Source organism: Ictalurus punctatus, chromosome 12, assembly GCF_001660625.3.
Source record: "Ictalurus punctatus breed USDA103 chromosome 12, Coco_2.0, whole genome shotgun sequence".
NCBI classification, from domain to species: domain Eukaryota; kingdom Metazoa; phylum Chordata; class Actinopteri; order Siluriformes; family Ictaluridae; genus Ictalurus; species Ictalurus punctatus.
In genome coordinates, this window is record NC_030427.2 from 24,575,775 (window position 1) to 24,599,375 (window position 23,601).

At 37.7% G+C, this 23,601-nt stretch overlaps 1 protein-coding gene across 1 annotated transcript in view; it reads right to left on the minus strand.

Annotated features, from left to right (window-relative positions):
- Window positions 1-1,402: 1,402 nt before the first annotated feature.
- necab1 (N-terminal EF-hand calcium binding protein 1) overlaps window positions 1,403-23,601 on the minus strand; it is a 42,393-nt gene continuing 20,194 nt past the window's right edge. The window contains exons 6-13 of the mRNA XM_017480786.3: window positions 23,433-23,569; window positions 16,579-16,700; window positions 10,748-10,824; window positions 9,680-9,733; window positions 5,162-5,274; window positions 3,768-3,845; window positions 3,488-3,579; window positions 1,403-3,387 (exon numbers count right to left, since the gene is read on the minus strand). Of these exons, the coding sequence (XP_017336275.1) occupies window positions 3,359-3,387; window positions 3,488-3,579; window positions 3,768-3,845; window positions 5,162-5,274; window positions 9,680-9,733; window positions 10,748-10,824; window positions 16,579-16,700; window positions 23,433-23,569 (702 nt within the window). The 3' untranslated portion in view covers window positions 1,403-3,358. The remainder of the gene's footprint in view (window positions 3,388-3,487; window positions 3,580-3,767; window positions 3,846-5,161; window positions 5,275-9,679; window positions 9,734-10,747; window positions 10,825-16,578; window positions 16,701-23,432; window positions 23,570-23,601) is intronic.

Here is a 23,601-nt window from a genome sequence, read left to right on the forward strand (position 1 = left end):
CCTTCAGCTACTTGGCTTCAGTCATGCATTGTGCCAACGCTTAGATTTTGTTTTCTAAATGAAGGAATTATTTCTTGTTGAATTTTGCCCAACCCATGCCCAAGACTGAGACAAGTCCAAATGTACAAGTATAAATGCAATTTATAAGTGTGAATAACTGAATTTAAAATAGAGTTACACACTGTAGTTAAACATGCTTGTCCTAAGTGGGATGTGTCCTTTTAATTAGTATTTTCAGGTCATATTTCTGAAGTGTTGATCTAGCTGCTTTATTATAGCAGCTAACATATTACAAACACACTGCCAGCCACTGGCGCACCAGTACAGCTTAGACACAACTACAATCATTTCTTTATTATTATTAAGACATTTTAAATAAGGCCTCTCAAATAAACTACTGTGTTACATCTCATGTAAATTACACATCAGAGTGAGTAGTGAAATGTCACGGGCTGTTAAGTGTTTTACTTCCATCTGTCCCCAAACAGTTGCTCATGGCTGCTGTGTGCCTTACACATTCACAGGGTGGCAGTGTTGCCTCATCAAAGATCATCACTTCTTAGTGATCTCATTCTAAAGAATGAACTGGTACTCAACAGGTCTGAAGAGCTCTACATATCCTCTGATTCAGCCAGAGGTCTCGATTTAAACGGTACATGCTAGAAACGACACCTTTTCCACTGCTTTTGGCTATTATTGATTTTACAGACTAACCTGCTGAAGATGTATTGGGAGTATGTCATTGGTAACGCAGTGGAGTATTTTATTATCACACCTTTCTTCTTTCCTTTTTCAAGAAAGTCCACGTGCATGAGAGCAGGAGCACGTGGTCATATATAGGAGGTTGCGGCAACGGGTAAGATTGGTGAAAATATCTACAGGAGCAAAAAGGATTGGTATTGGCCAAACTTTCTGTGGGAACAGTTGGGATTGTTTAGGAATGTCTGCTGGAGCGGTCGGGATTAGTCAAACTATCTGCATGAGTGGGTGGGATTGCGCAAACATTTTGTGGGAGCAGGCAGGTGGGGCACACGTTGTGCAGCAGCAGGCTGGATTGGTCAATGTTTCCGCAGAAATGGTTTGATTAGTCAAACTCGCTGTGGGAGTGTCCAGGATTTGTCAAACTAGTGGGTAAAACTGGTCAAACCGTATGCAGGAGTAGAGAGGATTGGTCAAATTTTCAATTAATTTTAGGTTTATAATATTTTATTAATATTTAATCTATGACATATTAATTAACCTATAAAGGGGAGGTGGGGCACGAGTGGTGTTTTTATTTATACATTTTTGTATGTATGTATTTATGCATTTTTAAACAATATGACCAATGCTGAGCCATATGTCTACATGTGAAGATGGATCTGTCTCTGCCAAAATTATGACACAACAAACATGGTGACTGTAGCCTTATCTTTATTCACAATGGACAAACTACAGAAAATACAGCGACTGTGGTGAATTTTTATACAGAATCTGCAGAGGGAAGAACTTGTGGTCATCAGGGTTGATCAAGTCACAAGTACTGCTACATAAGGAAGCACTTATGTAATAGTGCTGACACGTACACAGCCTAGCTACAACCACACAGGACGTCGAAGATCACACTCACTGTAGCACTGACTCACAGATTAATGAGGTGCTGATCAGTGAACACCAGCACTGTGATCATTTTACTCAGATTACTTTATTAGTACACTGACAGACATACTCTGTCTGAGATACACTGCAAGTTTTTGAACCCTGGAGTTATATTTCTGTTTAATCACTTTTATTGCACGCATGAAACAAAATGATACAGAATAGCAATTAAACAAGGAAAGTTAACTCTTTATAGAACGTATTAACTGCTTGCTCTAAGATCCTATTGGGACTGTTAATGAGTGCTTTAATAAAGGAAGCGTATAGATAATAGGCTCATATACTGTAAAACATAAATATGTGATGTGCGACTTGTGCCTACTTAGAGTTATAAAGATCTGGGTCTTTTCGGTTAGAATAGATCTACAATGTTCCAATAAAATTGTCATTTCTAGCATTTCTAAATTCACGTAAACGTCATAAACGTTTAATAACAAATATACCTTGTTTCACTTATATGCATTCCTTGGCTAGATATTCAGATTTTTTTTTTATTATTACTTAAAATAAGGTCATTTAAATTAAAATTGTTATGTGCCTTCGGTTTTTGTACTTTTTTAACCCCATTTTTCTCCAATTTGTTCATTCTCCAATTTCCTAGTTAACTCTAGCTAGCCCTCGTCTATCACACAACAGCTACCATCCAGAGAGATGAAGGCTAACACATGCTTCCTCTGAGACACATGAAGCCACCACATCTTTATTAGCTGCTCCTCATGTTACGTCACAACGGCACTGCATGCACATTCACTGAGAAGAACAATAACTGCTGTCTTCCACGTGCATGAGCTCATGGCCACGATTGCCTGGTGTCACTCTGACTGACAGGGGAGAGTAATGTCATTCCTCCCACCCAGGCACCATGGCCGGATTTTACGCAGTGATTGAGCTGTAATGATCTTTAGAAAAGGTCAACAAACTCGTACAAGCCCTTATTTAACTTCATTTCAGATTAGCCTTAATTAGTTTAATCACATTTCATTGGCTACCAACTGCTATGATGAGAAGCAATAAGAAACAGGATTAACCAATCGGGATAATGCGTTTTTCCAATTTATCTTTGAAAGCTATCAAGGTGGCAAACGATGAAGTATTGAAGGTGTGCTGCAGGTGGAGAAAAAGAAGGGTAGGTCTGGTTTTATGAGGAAAGATGTTTGTTATCTTATTTAAAATGTTAAAATGTTAGCATGTCAGTTGAATTATTTTCAGTGGAACTGTCATAAAGGTATTTTATTTCCTATGCCTATTAGCATCATCAACACGGCAAGATCGGTCGATGGCCGATCGTGCCTTAAATAATTAAATGACAAGTTCAGAATAGCGCCGACATCCACCCATTACTCACGAGCACATCATACTTATCAATTTAATTGTACAGAACCTGCAGTGACTTTATTTAGCATATTTCCTCATTGCCCTCTTAAATTACTTCTCGACTACGCCACTGCAGTAAGTCACGAATCAAACAAACATTTCACACAAACGTATTCCACATGTAAAAATCGTGGATAGAGTACCATCGATATTGGTGACTAGGCCATTGCCTTAGATATTAAGGAAGGTACATATTTTAAAGAGCTAAAGATGAGGGAGCATGAATATCCGATGATTTTCACCACAACTTCACAGGAAGTGTTAACACAACACTGCTCCATCAGAGGACAGAGACATAATAATGACAAACTCGGTTGCCTTCTGATCGTTGTTCATTATTGCGGTTCTAATTGTTGTTCAGGACCCACCACGATGCTGGAGAAGGAAAGAATACAAGTAAGCACAAGGAGGCCTATCAATTATACAAAAATCATCTCCTTCTTTTACAGCACAGTGACAAGTATTCTCACTGTACCTGGTACCAGCATAGTTGTCGTAATCTCTGGCGTCTCCAAGAAATCCACGTTGGCCCTCTGGAAGGTTTTGCTGTAGTTTGTCTGCAGATGACTACACACAGAAAACCCCTACATAAGACACACATACAGTACTACAGCCCTATAACATGATCATACACTCCATTGAATTTCTGTTTTCCGATTTCACTAAGAAATTTGAGGGAAAATAAAATAAATCCATCAATAAATAAAGATCAGGCATGCGCATTAGGTACTGGCTGAAGTAAAATTAGAACTTACTTCTTCCACAAACTAGTGTGCTCCCAGAACTCATAGACTATGAAGCGAGACTCATTAGCAATCCGCTGAACTGCAACACTGAAGACAAATGAGCAATCATTAACTTTTGTGTTTGTGTAGCACTCCACTAAATTGTTTCTTTGTTATATAGAAATTACTCCCGATGAATAACTTTTTTCAGTGAAACCATCAATAGCAAATGGACACGTTTTAGATGTTTTCCCTGCTCTTTGGATTCAAGTCATTAGCTAGTAGACATTTCTTTAGTGATTCACATGTTTTTAATGAGTCACTTGTGTTAGAGCAGGAAAGAGCACAATTCTGTGGGACTGATTAAGGCACTCTGACCTGTAGTGTACTGAAGCGTGAAGACTGGGAGCTGAACAACGTAGAGTGAGAACGGATTAACAGTGTTGTTCAGGCACGGTTCTCAAACATGATCTCAAATAGGACCTAGGAAACACCTGAGGAAGGCCCTGTGGAACCCCGTCAGCTATTCATCTCTCTGAGAGTATAGCTAGCCGAAGATCCAATAGACCTTTGATATGAACTGAAGATCCATAAAGACACATAGATATGCCTTATCATATCTTCAGTGGCTCAGAAGTTAGCACGTTCACCTCGCACCTACAGGGTTGGTGGTTCGATTCCTGCCTCCGCCCTGTGTGCGTGGAGTTTGCAGTTCTCCCCATGCTTCCTGGGTTTCCTCTGGGTACTCCAGTTTCCTCCCCCAATCCAAAGACATGCATTGTAGGCTGATTGGCATCTATAAATTGTCTGTAGAGTCTGAATGTGTGTGTGATTGAGCCCTGTGATGGTCCAGGGTGTCTCCCACCTTGTGCCCCGTGTCCTCTGGGATAGGCTCCAGGCTCCCCAAGACTCTGTGTAGGATAAGCTGTACAGAAAATGTATGGCGGGATGAATGAATGTGATAGGATAACATCTCTAAACTGACTCTGAGACAGTCATTGTGAGCTACAGTGACAGGAGTGGGGCAAAAAACACAACAAGAAACACATTCTTTACTCTGTATTTCTCCTAATCCCCATGCTCACATGCACCAGCCTCCTCTGCTAATGGAAATTCACCAGCTGATGTCAAAACTTGGGAAAACTTTGAGATGAGAATACCTCCAGTGTCCCATGAGGAAAATCGGAAAGCATGGCTTAATATGCCGCGTGTCACTTTGATCTCGTCCCACTTTCTTCACCACACTGTAACTGACAAGTGAACCTTCTTAACCTTTTTGATTCCAGCCCATGTGAAAAATTTTACACTGCGATATTCATTGCAACCCAACACGTCTTGGCTTTTCCAAGGGAAACTTTTTTGACATTTGCGATATTTTTAAGCATTCAGATATGGCACGGGCGGAGATGGAGGCGTGTACTCACTGGAGGCTGCCTGTCTGGACACTGGCACAATCAACGTACTGCCGCAGAGCCAAACGGAACTCCTCCAGCTCGTCCTCCATCACAGACAACTGCCTCTGCACTATCAGAATGTGCTAAAAAGAGAACAAACAGAGCTGAACACAAGCACTAAACCTGCATCACAGCATAGTAGAATATTTTTAAACTCCTTCCTGTAAGATTTAAAGGTAACTTTTTTTTTTTTAATGAACACTTACAGGGCTAATTAATGTCTTATTTTCTCTTACACCCCCACACAAGCCCAGATTAGACACTTGGAAAAGGATTGTTCTCTATAAATTAGTCTTCATATACATGATTTGAGATCTGTTGTGTGAAAATGACTAATAAATGCATTTTATTTGTGATAACATGCATTAAATACTTTGTTAATCCCTGCTTGCAAAAAAAAAAAAAAAAAAAAAAAAGAAGCATGAATGAATGACTCATATTAGTGTATAATTGGGGTCATGTTATATCTATACATAGTGAACAGAGTTCGATTCTTGAAGGAAATAATGTGACAAATGCTGCCAGATCAATATTCTTATTCTGAGATGATTTGGTAGAATAGACAACAATCACTGATGGATATCAGACTTATGGGACCTAGAGGGAGGAAACAGACATGCAGTGTAGTGACAGCAGCTGGTGGACAGGATGGAGAATGAGGAATGTGACTTGGGTAAATACCAAGAATGATGAGGGTCACATATGGTCCTCAGATACTCATAAAAAATTCTCATATAACATCCAATACCATGTGATACTATGCTAACAAAAGGGAGTCATACTTGCAGAAGCTCCAAGCAGATGTAGAGTGTCACGATGAATCAGGCAGGTTCTATTATACACACACTGCTCATCAGTCTTCTATCTGTGAGATTAACTGCTTTACCCTCCAGTTGCACTCATTAGAATATAAAAGCAGATAGTCCTTAAAGGCAAAGATTTAGGTCTTTGATATTATCTAATATGTTTTGTCTGATAGTGTCTGTGGCACTAATAGTAATTAAACTATAATGAAAATACACTACTTAGGTGTTCAAACACACACGGTTGTCAGTGTATCAAACATCATCACTGTGGAAATGACTCTGCATAACATTAATGAGGCACCTGTGAGCTGCTGCTAACCAATTAAAAGAAGAAAGACAGAAAAAGCCACTGTCCCCACAGTCAGTGATCTGCACACTGCAACATGTCAAGTCTGAGTATAGAAAAAACCTGGCGCTTATGATGTAGGGTGCCATTTTGCTGTCATGATTTGGCCCCACTTGCCCCCTTAGAGAGAAGAATCATGGCAAATCTATATAAAGTTTTCTGAATGATCACCTTTATCCTATAATCAAGCATTTCTCTTCTGATGGGATCTGAGTGGTCTCTTCCAGTATGACCATGTCCCCATCCACAGGGTACATTACGAAGGCTCAGTAATGGCTGGTGTTTGACAGGCAGTGCTGTAACCTGCTGATGGGCAAATCAGGGCTCAAGTGAACCAAACAGGATGTGATAGTCGTCTCCCAGGGGTCAGGACTGACCTCACTTTGGGCACTGGAGTGGTGCCACCTCTCATAAAGTCTACTCCCAGTGCACTATACAAACTGTACACATGACCATATATACTGCCCTGTACTATAGCCGGTCCCCAGTTCTTGTCATGTCGTATAATCCTTTTGTTCTCACCTACATCTTCTCTCACACCATGATAATTAAAACGTAAAGAAATTTTTTACACATGAAATCACCACTGAAACGAAAAGCAAATTTCAGATTCACATGTAAAGAATATTGATGCATGCATGCCAAACAGTTCTCATACACCTACCTTTATCTACAGCAAGGAAACATCCCACACTTGAATACCAGTCTCTACAAATACACACTATTGTGTCTTATGGGTAGAAATCCTGAATGACATATCTGGTTGTTTTTTTTTGTAAATCTTTACCCAGTGTTCCTTCAACATACTGGGATAAAGCATTTTATTCATCTTGATGTTTATTCACCAACCAGAATGGCTATTGTTCTTATTTTTGTCAGTGTATGTACTACATAGAGACACCCACGCAAACACACTGAGGTGTAATAGCTACATTTTCTAACACACACACACACACACACACACACACACACACACACATATAGCATCAAGACATGTCCAGGATTACAGCAAAATATTAAAAGAAGTCATATACAGTATATTACAGGTGTAAGTATGAAAGAAATAATTTGAAGACTAATTTGGTGAAAGGACAGTCCTATTGGGGAAAACGGTGTAAAAAGAGATTTATAGTTTCTATAAGTTCTATAGTTTCAATAAGCTCAATAAATGTATAATAGAGACATCTGCTTAAGTCTCAGCTTTTTCTCCTAAGACAAAAGACCCCAGTAATTTCGCATTTCTCCTCTTCAGTTTTAATACAGAGCTCAACAAAGTCTCACACTGTTCTCAAATCTGTGAATTATTATTATTATTATTATTATTATTATTATTATTATTATTGGCTGACGGCTCTCAATTCTGCCAAACGCTAGCTCACACAGTCAGTGTGAGGAAAAATGGATATACGACATATGATTTTTTTTTTAACCAGTAAAGGGGTTGAAACTGAAACACTAACTGCTGAGAAAACAAGGCGTTTAAATGTCTATATGAGTTCCAGTTTGCGTGAACATGATATGAGCAGAGCATATGTAAAGATGTAACTTTTCAGGGCACTGTAGCAGCTAAACCCATACAATGATAGCTTAGCTGTGCCTCCACTTGACTAGTGACACCAAACTAGCCTAGTTAGAAAAGTTTTATATTTTATCAGTCTGGTAGTCGTACAAACAGTGACAACACCCGAGGCAAGTCTAAGTTACCTCAGCTTAAAACTTATTCTACTAGCTGAGCTGGAAAAAATGCATGGATAAGAATCGGGGCTCCTTCTGATACACTATCATGTCATGTCTTATTTTAAGACATGCACACTAGTGTATTTTTCATATGCTAGTTTAAGTAGTTGGTAAAAGTACACTAGTGTGCTTTTTATATGCTAGCATTTATACTTATATTTGAAGAGAAATTTGCTAGGTGCTAAGTATTCCAAATGCAAACTACTATTTATTTGTAGATTTAGTAATGATATTTATTTTTAATTAAAAAAAGGATTTGACTATGGTAAATATGCAGGTCTACTTATTCATTGTCCATTTTCAATTAGTTATGTTTTTATGAGCAAGGGTTAATCCAGTAAAGTTATGCTAAAAGTATGTTAAAAATACATTTTTATTAAGCATTTACAATTGGATTTGGCAAATGGATTTAATTTACGTTTTACTTAAATGTTGAGTAAACCTGACATTTTAACATGACTGCAGTTCCATAATGATAATACATACTAGTTAGCTAGCTAGCAACATGGAGATTTAGTTGTTTGTTTTACATAAGAACAATATTAGCTCGTTAGCTAGTTAATAACATGGAGATTTATCTGTTTTACCTGAGGGCAATATTAGCTAGGTAGCTAGCTAGCAGCATGAAGATTGAGTTGTTTGTTTTACATTTAACAATAGTAGCTTGTTACCAACATGGAGATTTTGTATATAAAGGGAATATTAACTAGTTAGCTAGCAACCAACAGGGAGAGGTTTTTGTTTAACATAATGACTAAGCTAGTTAGCTAGCTGATAACATGGATATTTTATTGTTTTAGATAAGGACACTATTAGCTTGTTAGCTGGTTATCAACATGGATATTTAGTTATTTAGTTGTTATGTATGTATGTATTTACTTTATATTCAAGTGTAAGCTTAAGTAGTAATTCTACCTCGTTGTTAATCTGGTATGAATCCTTGCGTTTGTTGTTTTTTCATTTTAGAACTTTTGGCCATGTTGGTGTTTTTCTGCACTTCTCACTCTCTCACTCAATACACTTGCTGACCGAGATATTTTTGGTATCTTGAATGGGATTGTTTTAAAATGGAGGAATAAAAACTGTTTTGTATACGTGTGGATGAGGCCTGAATCATGTATAATACATACTAATTAGGTGTACATGTCCTGTACACCTCTACATGTCTGGATAATTGTTTCTGTGTATATGGGTGAGAGCAAAAGCATATTCTGTCTGATGTTTGTAGATAAACACCATGATCACATTCTCACACGTTCTGCTGCTCAGCACGGATCTTCACAGGGAGCCAAGTGCTGCTCAGGCCTATTTTCATTGCTTTCTCTTATACACACATACAGAGAGAGAGAGAGAGAGAGAGAGAGAGAGAGAGAGAGAGAGAGAGAGAGAGAGAGAAATAACAGTCTCTCAAGTCTGCCACATGAGACTGGTACAAAATACTTTCTGAAAGATGGAACTGACAATTGAAAATGGAAGATGACAGAGATGAAAGACAGAAAAACTTGAGAGTTGCTCAGTTTCCTAGACAACAACATAGAGAGGGTGTAGTAATGGTTCTGATTACTGAGGGAACACAGAGAAAAGCTCTGAATGAGGTACCGATTTCGTGGAGCCTTCTGAGACCTCTTCTTCTACCGGCTCCAGACGCAGCTCCTAACAAAAATAAAACGATAACTGCATTTTCTGCAACCATTAAACCAAATGGTTTACAATTATCCCCCTGTGTCATGAGGGGAAAACATGAAAAGCTCAGCAGCTATTAAAAGGCAAATTGGTGGGAATAAGAATGAAGAGTGAGACAGTGGAGGGGAGGGAAGAAGAAAGGAGATATGGAGAGATAGAGATAGTGGGAAAGAGGATGAAGGAAACAGAGAGACAAAGGGAGACAATGAAAGGGAGAGGGGGAAAAATATGGAGAAGGAGGCAACGGTAAAGTGATGAAAGCGAAACAGCCAAAGTGAGGGAAAGATAAGGACAGTGAAAGAGTAGAAAATGAAGACAAAGGGAGAAAAGGAGAAAAGGCGGGAAAAAGACAATAAAAGCAGAAGATGAAAAAGGTATGGGACAAACACAAAGGGAGACCATGGAAGAGAGGTGGAGAAAGAAAGGGAAAGAAAGAGACATAGAGAGACAGCAAAGGAGAGAAGCAAAAAGAGAGGGGAAAAAAAGAAAGAAAACGAAAATATGGAGAAGGAAACGAGGAGGGGAAAAATACTTGGACAAAGTCAGGATGAAAGAGAGGGAGAGGGAGAGAAATAAAAGGGGGAAGATGTGAATGCAAATAGAAAACAATGGGAGAAAGGAAGAAAGATGGAGATGAAAGAAGTGAGACAATGTTAAAGAAAAGGAATAAGAAAGCTGAAAAGAAATGAAAGAAAAAGAAAATCAAAGAGAGCGATGGAGGAGAAGGAGAGAGAGAGAGAATCAGAGGCAAAGGGAGGCAATGATAGAGGGGGAGCTGAAAAAGGGAAAAGAAGGATTAAATTACAGCCAAAAAAATGAGAGATAGAAAGAAAAGATGAAAGAAAACAAGTGAAGGAGGGGAAAGCGATGTATTTCACGGATCTTAATTACATTGTTTATGGTATGACTCATCAGCCAGTGTGTAATTATGCAGACAATAAAACGACACCAACCGCAGGAAGATTATCAGGTGTAAATTGTTACCTTCTTCTCAAGGCGATCGATCAGCTTCTGCAGTCTGTTTATCTGGGTCATCCATTGACTGTCCTCCTCATACATACCTAGAAAGATAAGACGGTTCAGCAAACAGAGCTCAAGCACTCTTTCCCTACCTTTTACTCCTTCCATTCTCTTTTTCCTTTACTCCATCTCTTTCTCTCTTTCTCTCTCAATGAATGAATTGCAATGAATCTAAATGACACACTCAAAAAAAAAATATATATATATATATATATATATATATATATATATATATATATATATATATATATATATATATATATATATGATTCAGGCCCTTCATAGATATGACACATTCCATTTTTGTTGAGTTTATTTAAACATATCGAATTAGGAGTAATACATGTGTATATTTAACTAGTCTAACATAAAATCTATAAGTAGTGTCATCTAGGACATTTATTTCAATTTCATTAACACAGATTAGTTTGATTCGGGGAACGCCATTCGCACGTGTGAGACAGGCTCAGACACCACGCTGACAGTGTGTGACCGCCATTTTCTCATGCTGGCTCTGGCAAGGACTGATGCTCTTGCTGTGCTGTTGGATATTCGTTGCTGGTAATTTTATGTCCCAGGGATGATATTTCATGTATAACGGTGTGTTTGTGTTTCTGTTTGTGTATATTGTGTTTTGGATGTGTGTTTTGTTCTCTACCCTCTTTCTCTATCCCTCCATTGTCATGCAGGTGCTCCGACCAGCTGTACCTAATTAGTCGATGTTGGAGGTGATTGGATGGTGTGCGGGAGGAGCAGAGACATAAGCCACATTGGATCTGTGGAGAAGTGAGAGAGACTTCCTAGGATGCTCTTGAGGCCTTCCTCCTGGTCCCAGAATCCAGAGTTGATTTATATGTTAAGTTGTTTTGTTTCTGAATGAGTGAGCTCAGGAGTTCGTGCCGTAGCAGAAGTTGTTGCTCAATATTTCTTTCTTGTTTGGGGAAATTAGGGGGAGGGTGCCATTTTTTCTGGTACTGCTGACTTTTCTCCTGGTTTATGATTAGACAGGGAGAGAGGGAAGGGTTCTTGTAATTTACTTTCTTTCATTTGTATGGTTTTCGCTTAGGTAAGTTAGAGAGGCTTTTGGCTTAGTTGGGTATGTTTGTTTGTTTGTTTGTTTGTTTGTTATTTTGGCCTAGCCCTCCCCTGAAGCTGTTGTCCCCTATTTTCTTTTTTATGAGTATTCTTTGGTATTGTCTTGTTTTGGTGATAGTTGTGATTGACATCTTTTGCAACTACAAAATTAAAAGTTATTGTCTAATTAAAAGTAGTGGTGTCTATGGTGCTGGGACAGGAAGTTGGACATCCTGGTTCTCTCTCTCCAAGGTAATCTTTTTTTTCTTTCATTACTTTTTTCATATTTCTTTACTTTGTTACTGGCTCCCCAACCCTAGACGGTATCTACGTAACAGTAAGTATTCGTTTTTTGAAGTTAAGAATTGACCACGGTGTTAAAGAATGTGTATATCACAATGAGTGAAATATACAACAGCGTTGAAATAGATAAGTGAGGTAAACTGTTCCAAGCGTCCCTTCACTTAAATTCAGACTCACACAGTGTGCAAATTAGCATTGTCATACTCAATTCAACTTCAGAAGTTTGCTAGGCCAGGGAACAAATGTTAGCAATACAGATTGATTTCTGGCTAGCAAAATGCCTCGTATTTTGTCCCAGCACCTTTTTCCAACTTGCAAAACTAGCTAGCTAGATAGCCACTTTGCTCATCAACCTCCGTGCTGCACACTTTAGCTCAACCAGTTCTGTGGTATTCTCGCCATTTTATAACCTCACAAATCCAACATATTAATATTTAACACATTATCTGTTAAAATGATTGATCTGTGTCTTCTGTGAAATTTTGTAATTCATTGTTGATTTATTTTCTATATGTATTATGGGGACTATATTTAATATGTATTATGTTGTGCTCTTCCCTAAATGCATGCAAAGTAATGCACGAAAACATACCGGTGCTCAACATTAGTAATATATCTGCCATTGTGTTTGTGTCCAGTGTGGTGCCTTTTACCGTATAGTACACCAGTTAATATATACAGGAAAGCTGAAATTCTACAGAATATCATACAAAATAACAATCATCAACATGCACAAGCACAATAAAGTAGTTAAACTCTTAATAAATATTAAAGGTATTCAAAAACAGTTGAACAGAACATAAAATATATTAAAAACAGATAAATACATAAAAAAGGCAAAAATATATGTTTTAAGTGTTTTCTCAATTTTTCAAACCCCTGCTTAATATTGATCAGACAATGGTTTACCAAATAAACCTTTTAAATTAGTCTAAAATCAGTTTAATTACTTTTGTGAAAATATTAAGTGTGCTATTAAGTGAATATGGAGTTGAGGGAAAATAGAACCATGTAAACAAAAGCATCTGTTTTCATATGAGTATTCAAATGCACTTTAGAGGAGGTCTATGAAATTTCAAGTACTTGTTCGCACTCCTAAGATAAATCTTCTCTTTCACAGTGTGATGAATGTCAAGTGAATGTGACAACCTCCTAGTGATACTAAGTCATATTTGATCAAATAATCTGATTTACTTATGTCATTTAAAAAAAAAAAAAAAAAAAAAAAAAAAAAGGTATCTAATAATACTTTTTTTTTCTTCTTTTTAGGATTCTGAATGTGGCAGGGTAAAGAATGTCACTAGCTAGCAAGTATTTGTTGCTGCTTATACAGTGTGTTTTGGGGGATTTTATCGCTATCCATGCCCAATTTGCAGGATTTGTCTCACAGATTTATTCACCCTTCAATATCACGTACAAGTGCTATTGCCCTGCCATTTGCTATCTTCTATAATCTATCTTCTGTCAAAACTTATATATATTTATGTGTATATATATGTATGTATGTATATATATATGTACACACACACACACACACACACACATATATATGTATGTATGTATGTATGTGTGTGTGTGTATGTATGTGTGTGTGTATATGTATATTAGGCTACAATGTTTTACAATGAGTTAGTTCGATTCAATCTTGTGAATGAGTAAAATATAGCATCATACCTTTTAAAACCATCCCTTACTCCTAGCATTTTTCTGCACAAACTCCTTCACAATGTCTGTGATGTCATCAGACGCTTTCAATGCTGAGAATTGCAAGTCTGGAGAGTCTGTCCTGGCTCGTTTTGCATCTCAAGCAAGTTTTTATGTATTTGGTCGGCACTTGACACCATGACAGGGCTAGTTAGAAAAAGCTTCAGAGCAGTAGCCACATCTGTGACAATTGGAAGAATAGATGCATGCTTCAGCAGCAGCATCTCTGTGAGATCTTTAATTGACCCCATTTCAATTGCTTTTATTTCTGACCGCAGGGCACTTCGAAACGAAAGCAACTGTGATGGAAAATCGGAGGAAATGTCATCGTTGTAGGTGATTGCAAGTGTTTCAGCGAATGCATGCAACACATCATCAGTTGAGTGCCGGAGTTCACTCGGACGTAAAAATTGGAATCGTCTGGCTATTGAATCCAAACCTTTGAAACGGTATTTCAGCTGAGAAACACCTGTATCAATGCAAGCGTAAAAAACACCTACTTTGAAATTTTTCTCTAGGTCTGTGAGACGCTGATCCTCACCGAGTTCATCAAAGTGCCACTTTATGAGTCATGCCCGTTTTTTAGTGAAATGACAGCTGATACCCCACGATGCAGCAAGGCCTTGTGCAGTGCCTTTGATGTCTTCAAACTGATCCCTTAGCAGTGTCAAGGAGTTGCAAGTATTTTTCAGTAAGGTTGCTGCTTGAAGGAGGTCTATATCTTTCTTCTGCGATATACTATATGAGATACTACATTGACAGACTTTAAAATTTTCTACTGAATCACAGTCAACATTGCGAACTCGAATGTTTGCTCTGATTTCACAAACCCAGTCGCCTCTGTATGTTCTTCTGCTTTTTTGGAATGTAAACCGATTTTGGTCAGTACCCGTTAGATGTCAGCTTCACGAACACGTAATGCATGGAGAGCAAAGTCTTTTCGGTGTTGGGTTTGAAAGCTGATTTTCCAACATTGCCCACCTTTTTATGCTTTGGCTGAAGAAAACATTACATCTCTGAACCATGTCCTAGAACTCTTTGATGGCTGTTATATGTTGACAAGTACCATTCAACACCAAATTCAAATAATGCACTATACAATGTATATATACAGCATTGGACTCCAGGGCTCCACTCGCCCCGTCATACCCTTGGCCTCTGCAGTTTTTAAGTCCCTTACTTTGTGTCAACTCAAGGAGGTTTGTTTTACCCAGATGAGGATGGGTTCCCTTCTGAGTCTGGCTCCTCTCAAGGTTTCTTCTTCACACACTTAAAATCTGTATCCTGTGTTTATGTTTCTGTAAAGCTGCTTTGAGCCAATGTCCATTGTTAAAAGCGCTATACAAATTAAATTGAATTGTTTGCAGACCCTCTGCCATTTGATCGCTTATATTCTGGAATCTGAGAAAACTCTCACAGACATCAATGCCAATTGGATTATCATTTTCGTCTTTGTGAACGGTAACATATCTGAACACTTGACTGAGTTGATCAGTTTTACTGATATCCTGAGTAGTGTCCATTATTTCAGACACAATTTGGTCATGCACCTTCTGAGACAACAATGCAATCAATTCATTCTGAATTGCTGGACTTAAATAATTGACACAATGTTTTTTTATCCAGTAACTCTCGCAACACCGGATCATACGGAGCCAACAGCTCAATTACTGACAAAAAGGTCCTGTTGTTAGGGTCACCCAGTTTTTCATTATGTCCTCTGAATGCTAGATTACATGAGGCTAATGTCAGATTGACGTCAGTGAGCACCCGAGTCCAAAAATTAATCTGACTCATGTATTCGCTGTCAAGTAGAACATCAACTGTAAGGTCATTTTTCCATGCATCATGCGTTACACAAGCTGCTAGAGGAGCACGTGAAGATTCGCGTTTCTTTATTCTGCCCTAAAAGCCCTGCCCGTTTTTAATTCCCATAGTCCAGGATGGATGGGGGAACGGACACGTCCTGTCTGCAAAATGCCAACACGGCTCACACTAGGCACGGTCCATATTTGGTGAATTACACAGCCACCTATACGCCACTGGGAGTAAGCTGCTAAATCTAGTCGAGTTATAAAAATCATTAGGCCATACATGTACAGTGGTGTCTGAAAGTGAACCCTTTAGAATTTTCTATATTTCTGCATAAATATGACCTAAAACATCATCAGATTTTCACACAAGTCCTAAACGTAGACAAAGAGAACCCAATTAAACAATTTAGATTTTATACTTAGTCATTTACTTGTTGAAGAAAATTATCCAATATTACACATACTTTTGCGAGTGGCAAAAGTATGTGAACCTCTAGGATTAGCAGTTTAATTTGAAGGTGAAATTAGAGTCGGGTGTTTTCAATCAATATGATGACAATAATTTATTCAAAGAACAGGGATCTATCAAAGTCTGAGATAGTTCATGAGTCCACTATCAGGAGAACACTGAACAACAATGATGTTACCCTAGTAACTGAAAGTCACATAGAGTGTATGCCTAGATTGTGTTTTGCCCTACTTGTAAGTCACTTTTTTTTTGTTGAAGTGTCTGCCAAGTGAATAATGTCTATTCGCAAGTATTGTATTCATCAGCTTGTAAAAAGGTGCAAAGGTCCAGTAGATTAAAAAAGATTCCTCATAAGAATTCACCCTCGCTTCAAGCAGGGCAGGCAAGCTCTGCAGCTCTGCATCGAGCTCTGAAGCTAAGAATAAACACACCTGAATTGACGAGGCTAAGAAGTGGATTGTTTGGAGACAAGCTGTTATTCCGTTGGAGTCTTCGATTGGATCGCCTTCCTGACCATTGAATCGACAGCACCTCAGGCTTCATGGGTGCCTGCCTATAAATGAGATTACAAAAGCACACGCGCACACACACACGCACACACATACACACACACACGCACACAATGTCGAAAGGTCATAGACTACCAGCTTTATCAAATAAATTGAAATCTGTCAGTCTCCTGTGAGAATGATATTCACATCAATAAAAAACAATTATAAAATCATCCTCGGTCCAAAAAAAATGGATCATATTTTGCATAAAGATGTTTAGATCTTAGGGTATTTGCATATACATGCATAAATAGAGTACATACATATATGTAAGGAATACATCAAGATGGTGTGTGCTTGTGTGTTATAAGAAAATAATGTAACAATCTACCATACCAACACATTCCTAGTATATGGTAATTTGCCAACAGTTAACGATTTTTTTTTCCCATTCATTAAATAATGACGCAGCAGACCTTTATCCATTTACAGTTACATTTAATGTTGTGGAATGTCTGCAAAACTAGTTCGTTCCTGTTATCACTTACATTATACAGTATGTAGCAGCTATGTAAACTGTCGTTCTCTCAACAGCCTCTCTTTTTTCCTCTCACTTGAAATTAATAAGACAAAAATGCAACTTGCCATGTTATTACGTCTTGTAGACTTTCCAATGTCAGAAAATTTACACCATTACCTCTGAAGTCCTGAGACTGGAGACTCCTTCCATAAATGCGTCCATAAATGAGCATTTCCTTACAAAAAAAACTTCACCATATCAATGATTACAAACACAAGTTTGTTTGTTTATTTGTTTGTTTTACTGTGCGACAGTAGTACCAGACTCATACAGTAGTAATACAGAGTGTTTTATGCGCACTTGAATATTTGCATCTTCTTCCTAGTGCTACTGTCCATTCACACAGTACATTAAATTCATACAGAGCAGCTAGTTATTGTGTACCTTCTGGTTATTTAATTGTACTGTGCTTCACTTGAGACTGTACAAGTTGCCCTTGTCCTATACTGCTGTCTCCGTAGCAAAATGTAATCATGGATACAGAATACTTGTATAGTCTTATATGTTGCCTTTGGCTAAGTATTGACACCTGCAGTTTGTTCCACAGCTAATTAAGGACTTGTCATTAGCACAATCTCTCAATGAGACATTGCTCAGCATTGCACCATCTCTGCGCTCTGACGTGGTAATTTCCATGCCATAGTTCCAAGAGTTTTCCTAGTCTCTATAAGCTAATGTTAGTTCTTGCTTGTTGTCCAGCTTGTCATTTTTTTCTTAGTTATACCAGCTCATGGATAATAGTTTCTTTGTGACTTGCTTACATCTTTTTTTTTTATGTTAAACTCATGTTTCCCAGTTATTATCTTAGTTCTATATTCTATTATACGACAGCATTGTTGAATTCTCATGTCTGATTGGTTAGAAAGGCGTTGATTAGTGTTCTATAACAGGAGCTCTGACAATAGTTCCGGCTGCAAGGTCTATATTATTGCAGTCATTCTTATATGTTATCATTTCTTTAGTAGCAGCTTATGCAGTGAATTGTATGTCAGACACACAACATAAACTGATTTATTTTTTAATATTGTTGATATGGAGACTTTTTCTGGAAGGAGACATTTATTTAGTGCTTTGTAACAGTCAGGGGTAAAGCTGTAATTTGATGTTTTCTGACACTGGAACGTCTTCATTAATTGTTGGTGAATTGCTATGGTATAAGAGGAATAAAGCACTTCAGGATATGCTGTTATTGGAAAATAATCATGACAAAAATGATTATTTTCCTACAACAGCATGTCCTGTCCTGTTTTATTCCTTACTTATTTGTTAATTTATTAAATTATATCATATTATATTATATTATATAAACCCACCACAAGTATTTAAACCCTGTCCCGAGTATCTCTTTGTTACAGACAAGGAGGTCTACTGTGTATTTTTATATGGACAGAATAACAAAGTTAACGTCTCATTAACTAAGAAAGACATATATTAGTCACAGTGTGTCATAAATGTGTCATAAACTTAATATTATATCGAAATGCCAAACCATACTACAACCTCTTTCATTTAAAAATTTGGGGCAGTGGTAGCTCTGTGGTTAAAGGCTCTGGATTACTGATCAGAAGGTCAGGAGTTCAAGCCCCAGCAGTGCCAAGCTACCACTGTTGGGCCCTTGGGCAAGGCCCTTAACCCTTAAACCTCAACTGCATAGTTGTATAAATGAGATAAATGTAAGTCGCTCTGGATAAGGGCGTCTGCCAAATGTCGTGAAATGTAAAGGTAAATTTGTGACATGATTAATATGACTTAATCATTAAAATCATTCCGTCCCTACAAAATACTACAACTGTGCCCATTTTAAATTCCAGTAGAGCCTAAATAATTCCTCAGTGACAACCAGACAGCATCTATTTTGGGTTTTTTCTTATTAGTGTGTATTTCAGTACACGGCTTTACAGAAACACACAGAGAGCGAGCAGGTGTCAGGATTACGGCTCAGCTGTGTCCTCGTTAAGCTCGAAGACACTGTTACACAATGAGGGTCCTGAGGGGAGCACATCCCACATGGTTCAACATTTCTCATTTCAAGACCATAATCATCATCAGGAGTAGTCAGTGTCCATGCTGCTCTAAAGAAGTGAAGTAGACTCAGAGTGAGACAAAATCACACCTGTACAAAGTGTTGGTTAGGTACAGGGCTGGAACTTTATATTTTGAAAGAGAAGGACTAAATTCCACAGTGTAGGTAGTAAAGGTGTATGTTTCTATAATAATAATAATAATAATAATAATAATAATAATAATAATAATAATAATACTTATTAAACATTTTGATTTACAGAATTGCTAGAAATCTGATCTCGTTCAATGCCATCCAGGGTTCCAGCCTCCGAGTCCCCTGGGAGAGGCTCCGGGCTTCCTGTGACCCTGTGTTGGATAAGCAGTATGGAAAATGGATGGAAAAACATTTTGGAGCCCCTTAAAAAGGAGTTCAGACCCTAGGCAAAACAAATCTGCTAGACAGTAAACTGTCTATTTTTCTAAGTCTATTTGCATATTTATAGATTTGCTACACCTGGAGATTTTTCAAAAAAACAAAGACACCTCTATGTGTAAAAAGATTTACGCTGTAAAAAATATTAATCGCTTAAAAAAAAAACAAAAAAAAAAAAAGGCTGTGTGTGTGTGTGTGTTTCAGTCAGATGAAAGCCATAGAGTGAATGTACACTAAAAGAGTCTCTGTCCTGCAGATTCCCTCCCGCGTTTCATCCTGCGGCTTTCAGCAGCTGCTCAGAGATCCAGACTGACCACTTCAGACAGAATAGAAAATCAGTAGAGCTTTCTCTATTTGCACTAGTCATCGACCATTATAATCAAACCCAATCACACAGGACATGGTGGATATAACCAGTAGAGTTTGGTTACTGGAGCCACTTTATAAGTGTAATAAACTCTAAATATATTTATATATGAATTCCAATCTGAGATTTCCGATTCTTACTGCTGATGAATGCTTTTCATCTGGTCCACTATATTTCTGCTCTTGAAGTATTCTTTGAGTGACAGATTCTTTTTCCTTCACCCCTGCCCTGTGGAAGTTGTTGGTGGTCACTGACTGTAGTTTTTGGATTTTTCTTCACAGCTCTCACAATGTTTCTTTCATCAGCTATTGTTGTTTTCCTTGGCTGACCCATTCGGTGTCTGTTGCTCAGTGCACCAGTGGTTTCTTTCTTTCTCAGGACCTTCCAAATTGTTGTATTGGCTATGCCCAATGTTTGTGTCATGCCTCTGATAGATTTTCCCTCTTTTCTCAGCTTCAAAATGGCGTGCTTTTCTCCCATAGACAGCTCTCTGATCTTCATGTTGGCTTATCCTTTTTAACAACAATTTCAGTCTCCACAGGTAAAACTGAAGGGTAAAACCCAGAGTAGATGTTCAGAGCTATTAATTGTTTAAACAATCAATCTAACAGGACTCACCTGGGTAACAAGAAACACCTGTCAGTCATGTGTTCCAATATTTTTGCTCGCCTACAAATTGCGTGGACTGATACAAAATACGCTATGTTCTATGTCATTTAACACAACTACATGTAAATACAAGGACCTAAAAGCTGAAATTCTAAACTCTCTTCTCATACTCATTTTTTGATCTTAAAGCCAAATGTCTTCAATCTACAGCAAAAACAAATGAACTGGTCTGGCTGTTCTGATGGTTTCGGAGGGGACTGTAAAAAGCAGTGGAGAGTAATTGGTGGAAATTTTATTTAAATGTAGCACTTTAAACGGCACTTTGGCCAATATAGCAATGTTTTAAAAGTGTCTTATCAATCAACTTTACTTCCTTAATTTAATTACATTTATCAGCTCTAAACACAGAGGATACACAGCAATGCTATTCACCTTCAGTTCATTGCCAAAAATAACAAGAGAATCCCTTTACTCTCCTTGATTGTGCACTGAGAAATATTCATCCAAGAGTAAAGGAGAGAGGCAGACAGGAGAGGAACTCATTAGAGAGCCTGTGAATGTGCTCAAAGGAGCAACAGAAAGGCAGCAGTTCAACCCTGTCTTTGCCCTCTGCATCTTCTGAATGTTAAAATTAGAAGCACTGAGCGTAGAGAAAACATTCAGTCAATCTGAAATTATATTCCCCCCACCACCACCACCACCTACCAATGATGTAAATGCAAAGTGCACATACTTGCTTTGCAGATGAAGTGACTGGTTTGCAACAAAACCAAAAAAACAGACTCTACTATTCAAGATGATGTATGCTTGTGCTAAGAGTAAACAAAAGACGACAGGAAGGCACATCAGAAGGTAGAAAGGTAGTAGGGATGGTCCCTCTCTCTCGTTATATCTCAATCCCGCACATACACACCATTCTTAACCGTGCAATCATGTAGGTGTTGGATAAGATTGGCTCGTTTTTAAGCTGTTCTCTCTAAAACTAGCAATTCCCTACGGCAGCTGCAGCCTCCACATGACTCAGAAATGTGAATATTACCTCAGCGTCAAAACACATTATAGTAAGCTAATAAAACCTTATAATCAGCCATCTCACTCATATCACTGAGGGATCACAGCACTCAGAGTATATACTTTATATAAAAAATACACAGCATACAGTGTGAAGAGCGGGAAATATCTCTGAATGAAACTAGTTGTGAACTCATAGATCTTGAATGGATCATAAGAATCTGACATATTATTGTCTACTGTTGAGTTTTATAATAAAGCAGCAATCAGGGATCTGATAAAGTTATCACTTTATTTCTAACTGTGAACCTCCTTATTGTTATTTTTATGGACACTTATTTATAAGTCTTTTCAGATTTGTAAGGCACACTACGAAATCACTTTAATGCATTTTGCTATTGTTGATTTGATTCAAACTGGTGACAAATTATCGTTTGACCCAAAGATTTCAAATTTTTCTAATTGTCATTAACAGCAATGTTAAGTTATTCATTCTGATTGGTTAAAAAATATTATATTGCTGTAAGTAGATTCAGCTACAAGGTAAATCACAGGTTTATATTCCAGTGCATTATACTTTCTATAGTAATACCTATTTCACCAGGTGTAGGTGGGTGGAAATATACTGACTTTAACATATTAAAATGAATAGTTGCAAGAATGGAAACTACTTGAGTAAATGTAGTTTGTTAGTGTACTTAAATATTATTTGGGAATATTTACACTTTGCTTGAGAATTATTTAAATGTAATATGGGTACTTAAGTACAACAAAAATCCCTTTTGCTCGTTGCATTTTTATTTCCTTTAAAGTATTCATTACAAATCTCAAAGGTCACTTCTTCTCTCATCCAGCCAATGACTGTACACTATGCATTATATGCATTATAATGGGCTCTCATACATTTTATTAACATCTTCACTGTACAAAAAAAAACTGTCAAGAATCATGCCAAATTATCATCTGTGACCTTCTCATGCTACACAATGTGGTTAATACTACAGCTATCGGTGTGTGTGTGTGTGTGTGTGTGTGTGTGTGTGTGTGTGTGTGTGGTCATGCAAATGACCAGCAAGTGTACAGAGGTTGAACAGGCAAAACAATGTAGTTTTAGAGAAGTAATAAAAGTTCTTAATTTTATAAGTTAAAAACATTTACTTCATACTTTTTATTACTTGAGTGCATTTAGCAGTAGACATTGCACCCGAGTACATTTTTGGCTGAATACTTCCATTTTTAATAGAGTAAGCTTTTGACACATTATCTATACTTCCATTTAATTTCTCAGTACTTTTTCCCAGTATAATTGTATATGTAGTTATTATGGCCAAAGATGCATTTGATCAGTTTATAAATGCCAATAGGGACTAACTTGTTTATTGGTCATTAAGTATGTAGAAATGTAAAAAAAAAAAAAAAAAAAAATTCCTAAGGTGTTCAATGAAAAAAATCGCAGTGTGTTTTATGTAAAAAAAAAAAAAAATTTTTAATCTGTAGTCCTTGGCAATGTGAAGTTTTATGAGTAAGGAATAAAACATGACCAGGTGTGCTTATTTGTGTCAATCCTGAGACTGATTATTTTTCAAAGGACTCTAAGGTGTTATAGGAAAATATACAACTATAGGGTGGAAATACATCACATCACAAGCCCCCCTCCCCCGGTAAATTATTTTTCAATAACCGCACATCTGTCATGCTTTACTCCTTAATTGTTGTGAATATGTGCTTACTGATGTGCTGTAGTTGCTGTACATTGAGTATCAGAGTGAGTGTAAAATCTGAACTCTTGCCTTTCCTGCCGTGTCTGCTCAGCTGTGGTCTCCATGGCACACTCCAGCGAGCTCTGAAGAGACTGCAGCTGGCTCGTTGTCTCCTTCAGCAGAAACCGAGTCACAAACTGCTGCAGGTGTGTGGCCTCCTGGTAATCCTGCATGTCAGAGGAAAAGAGTTCATAGTTTA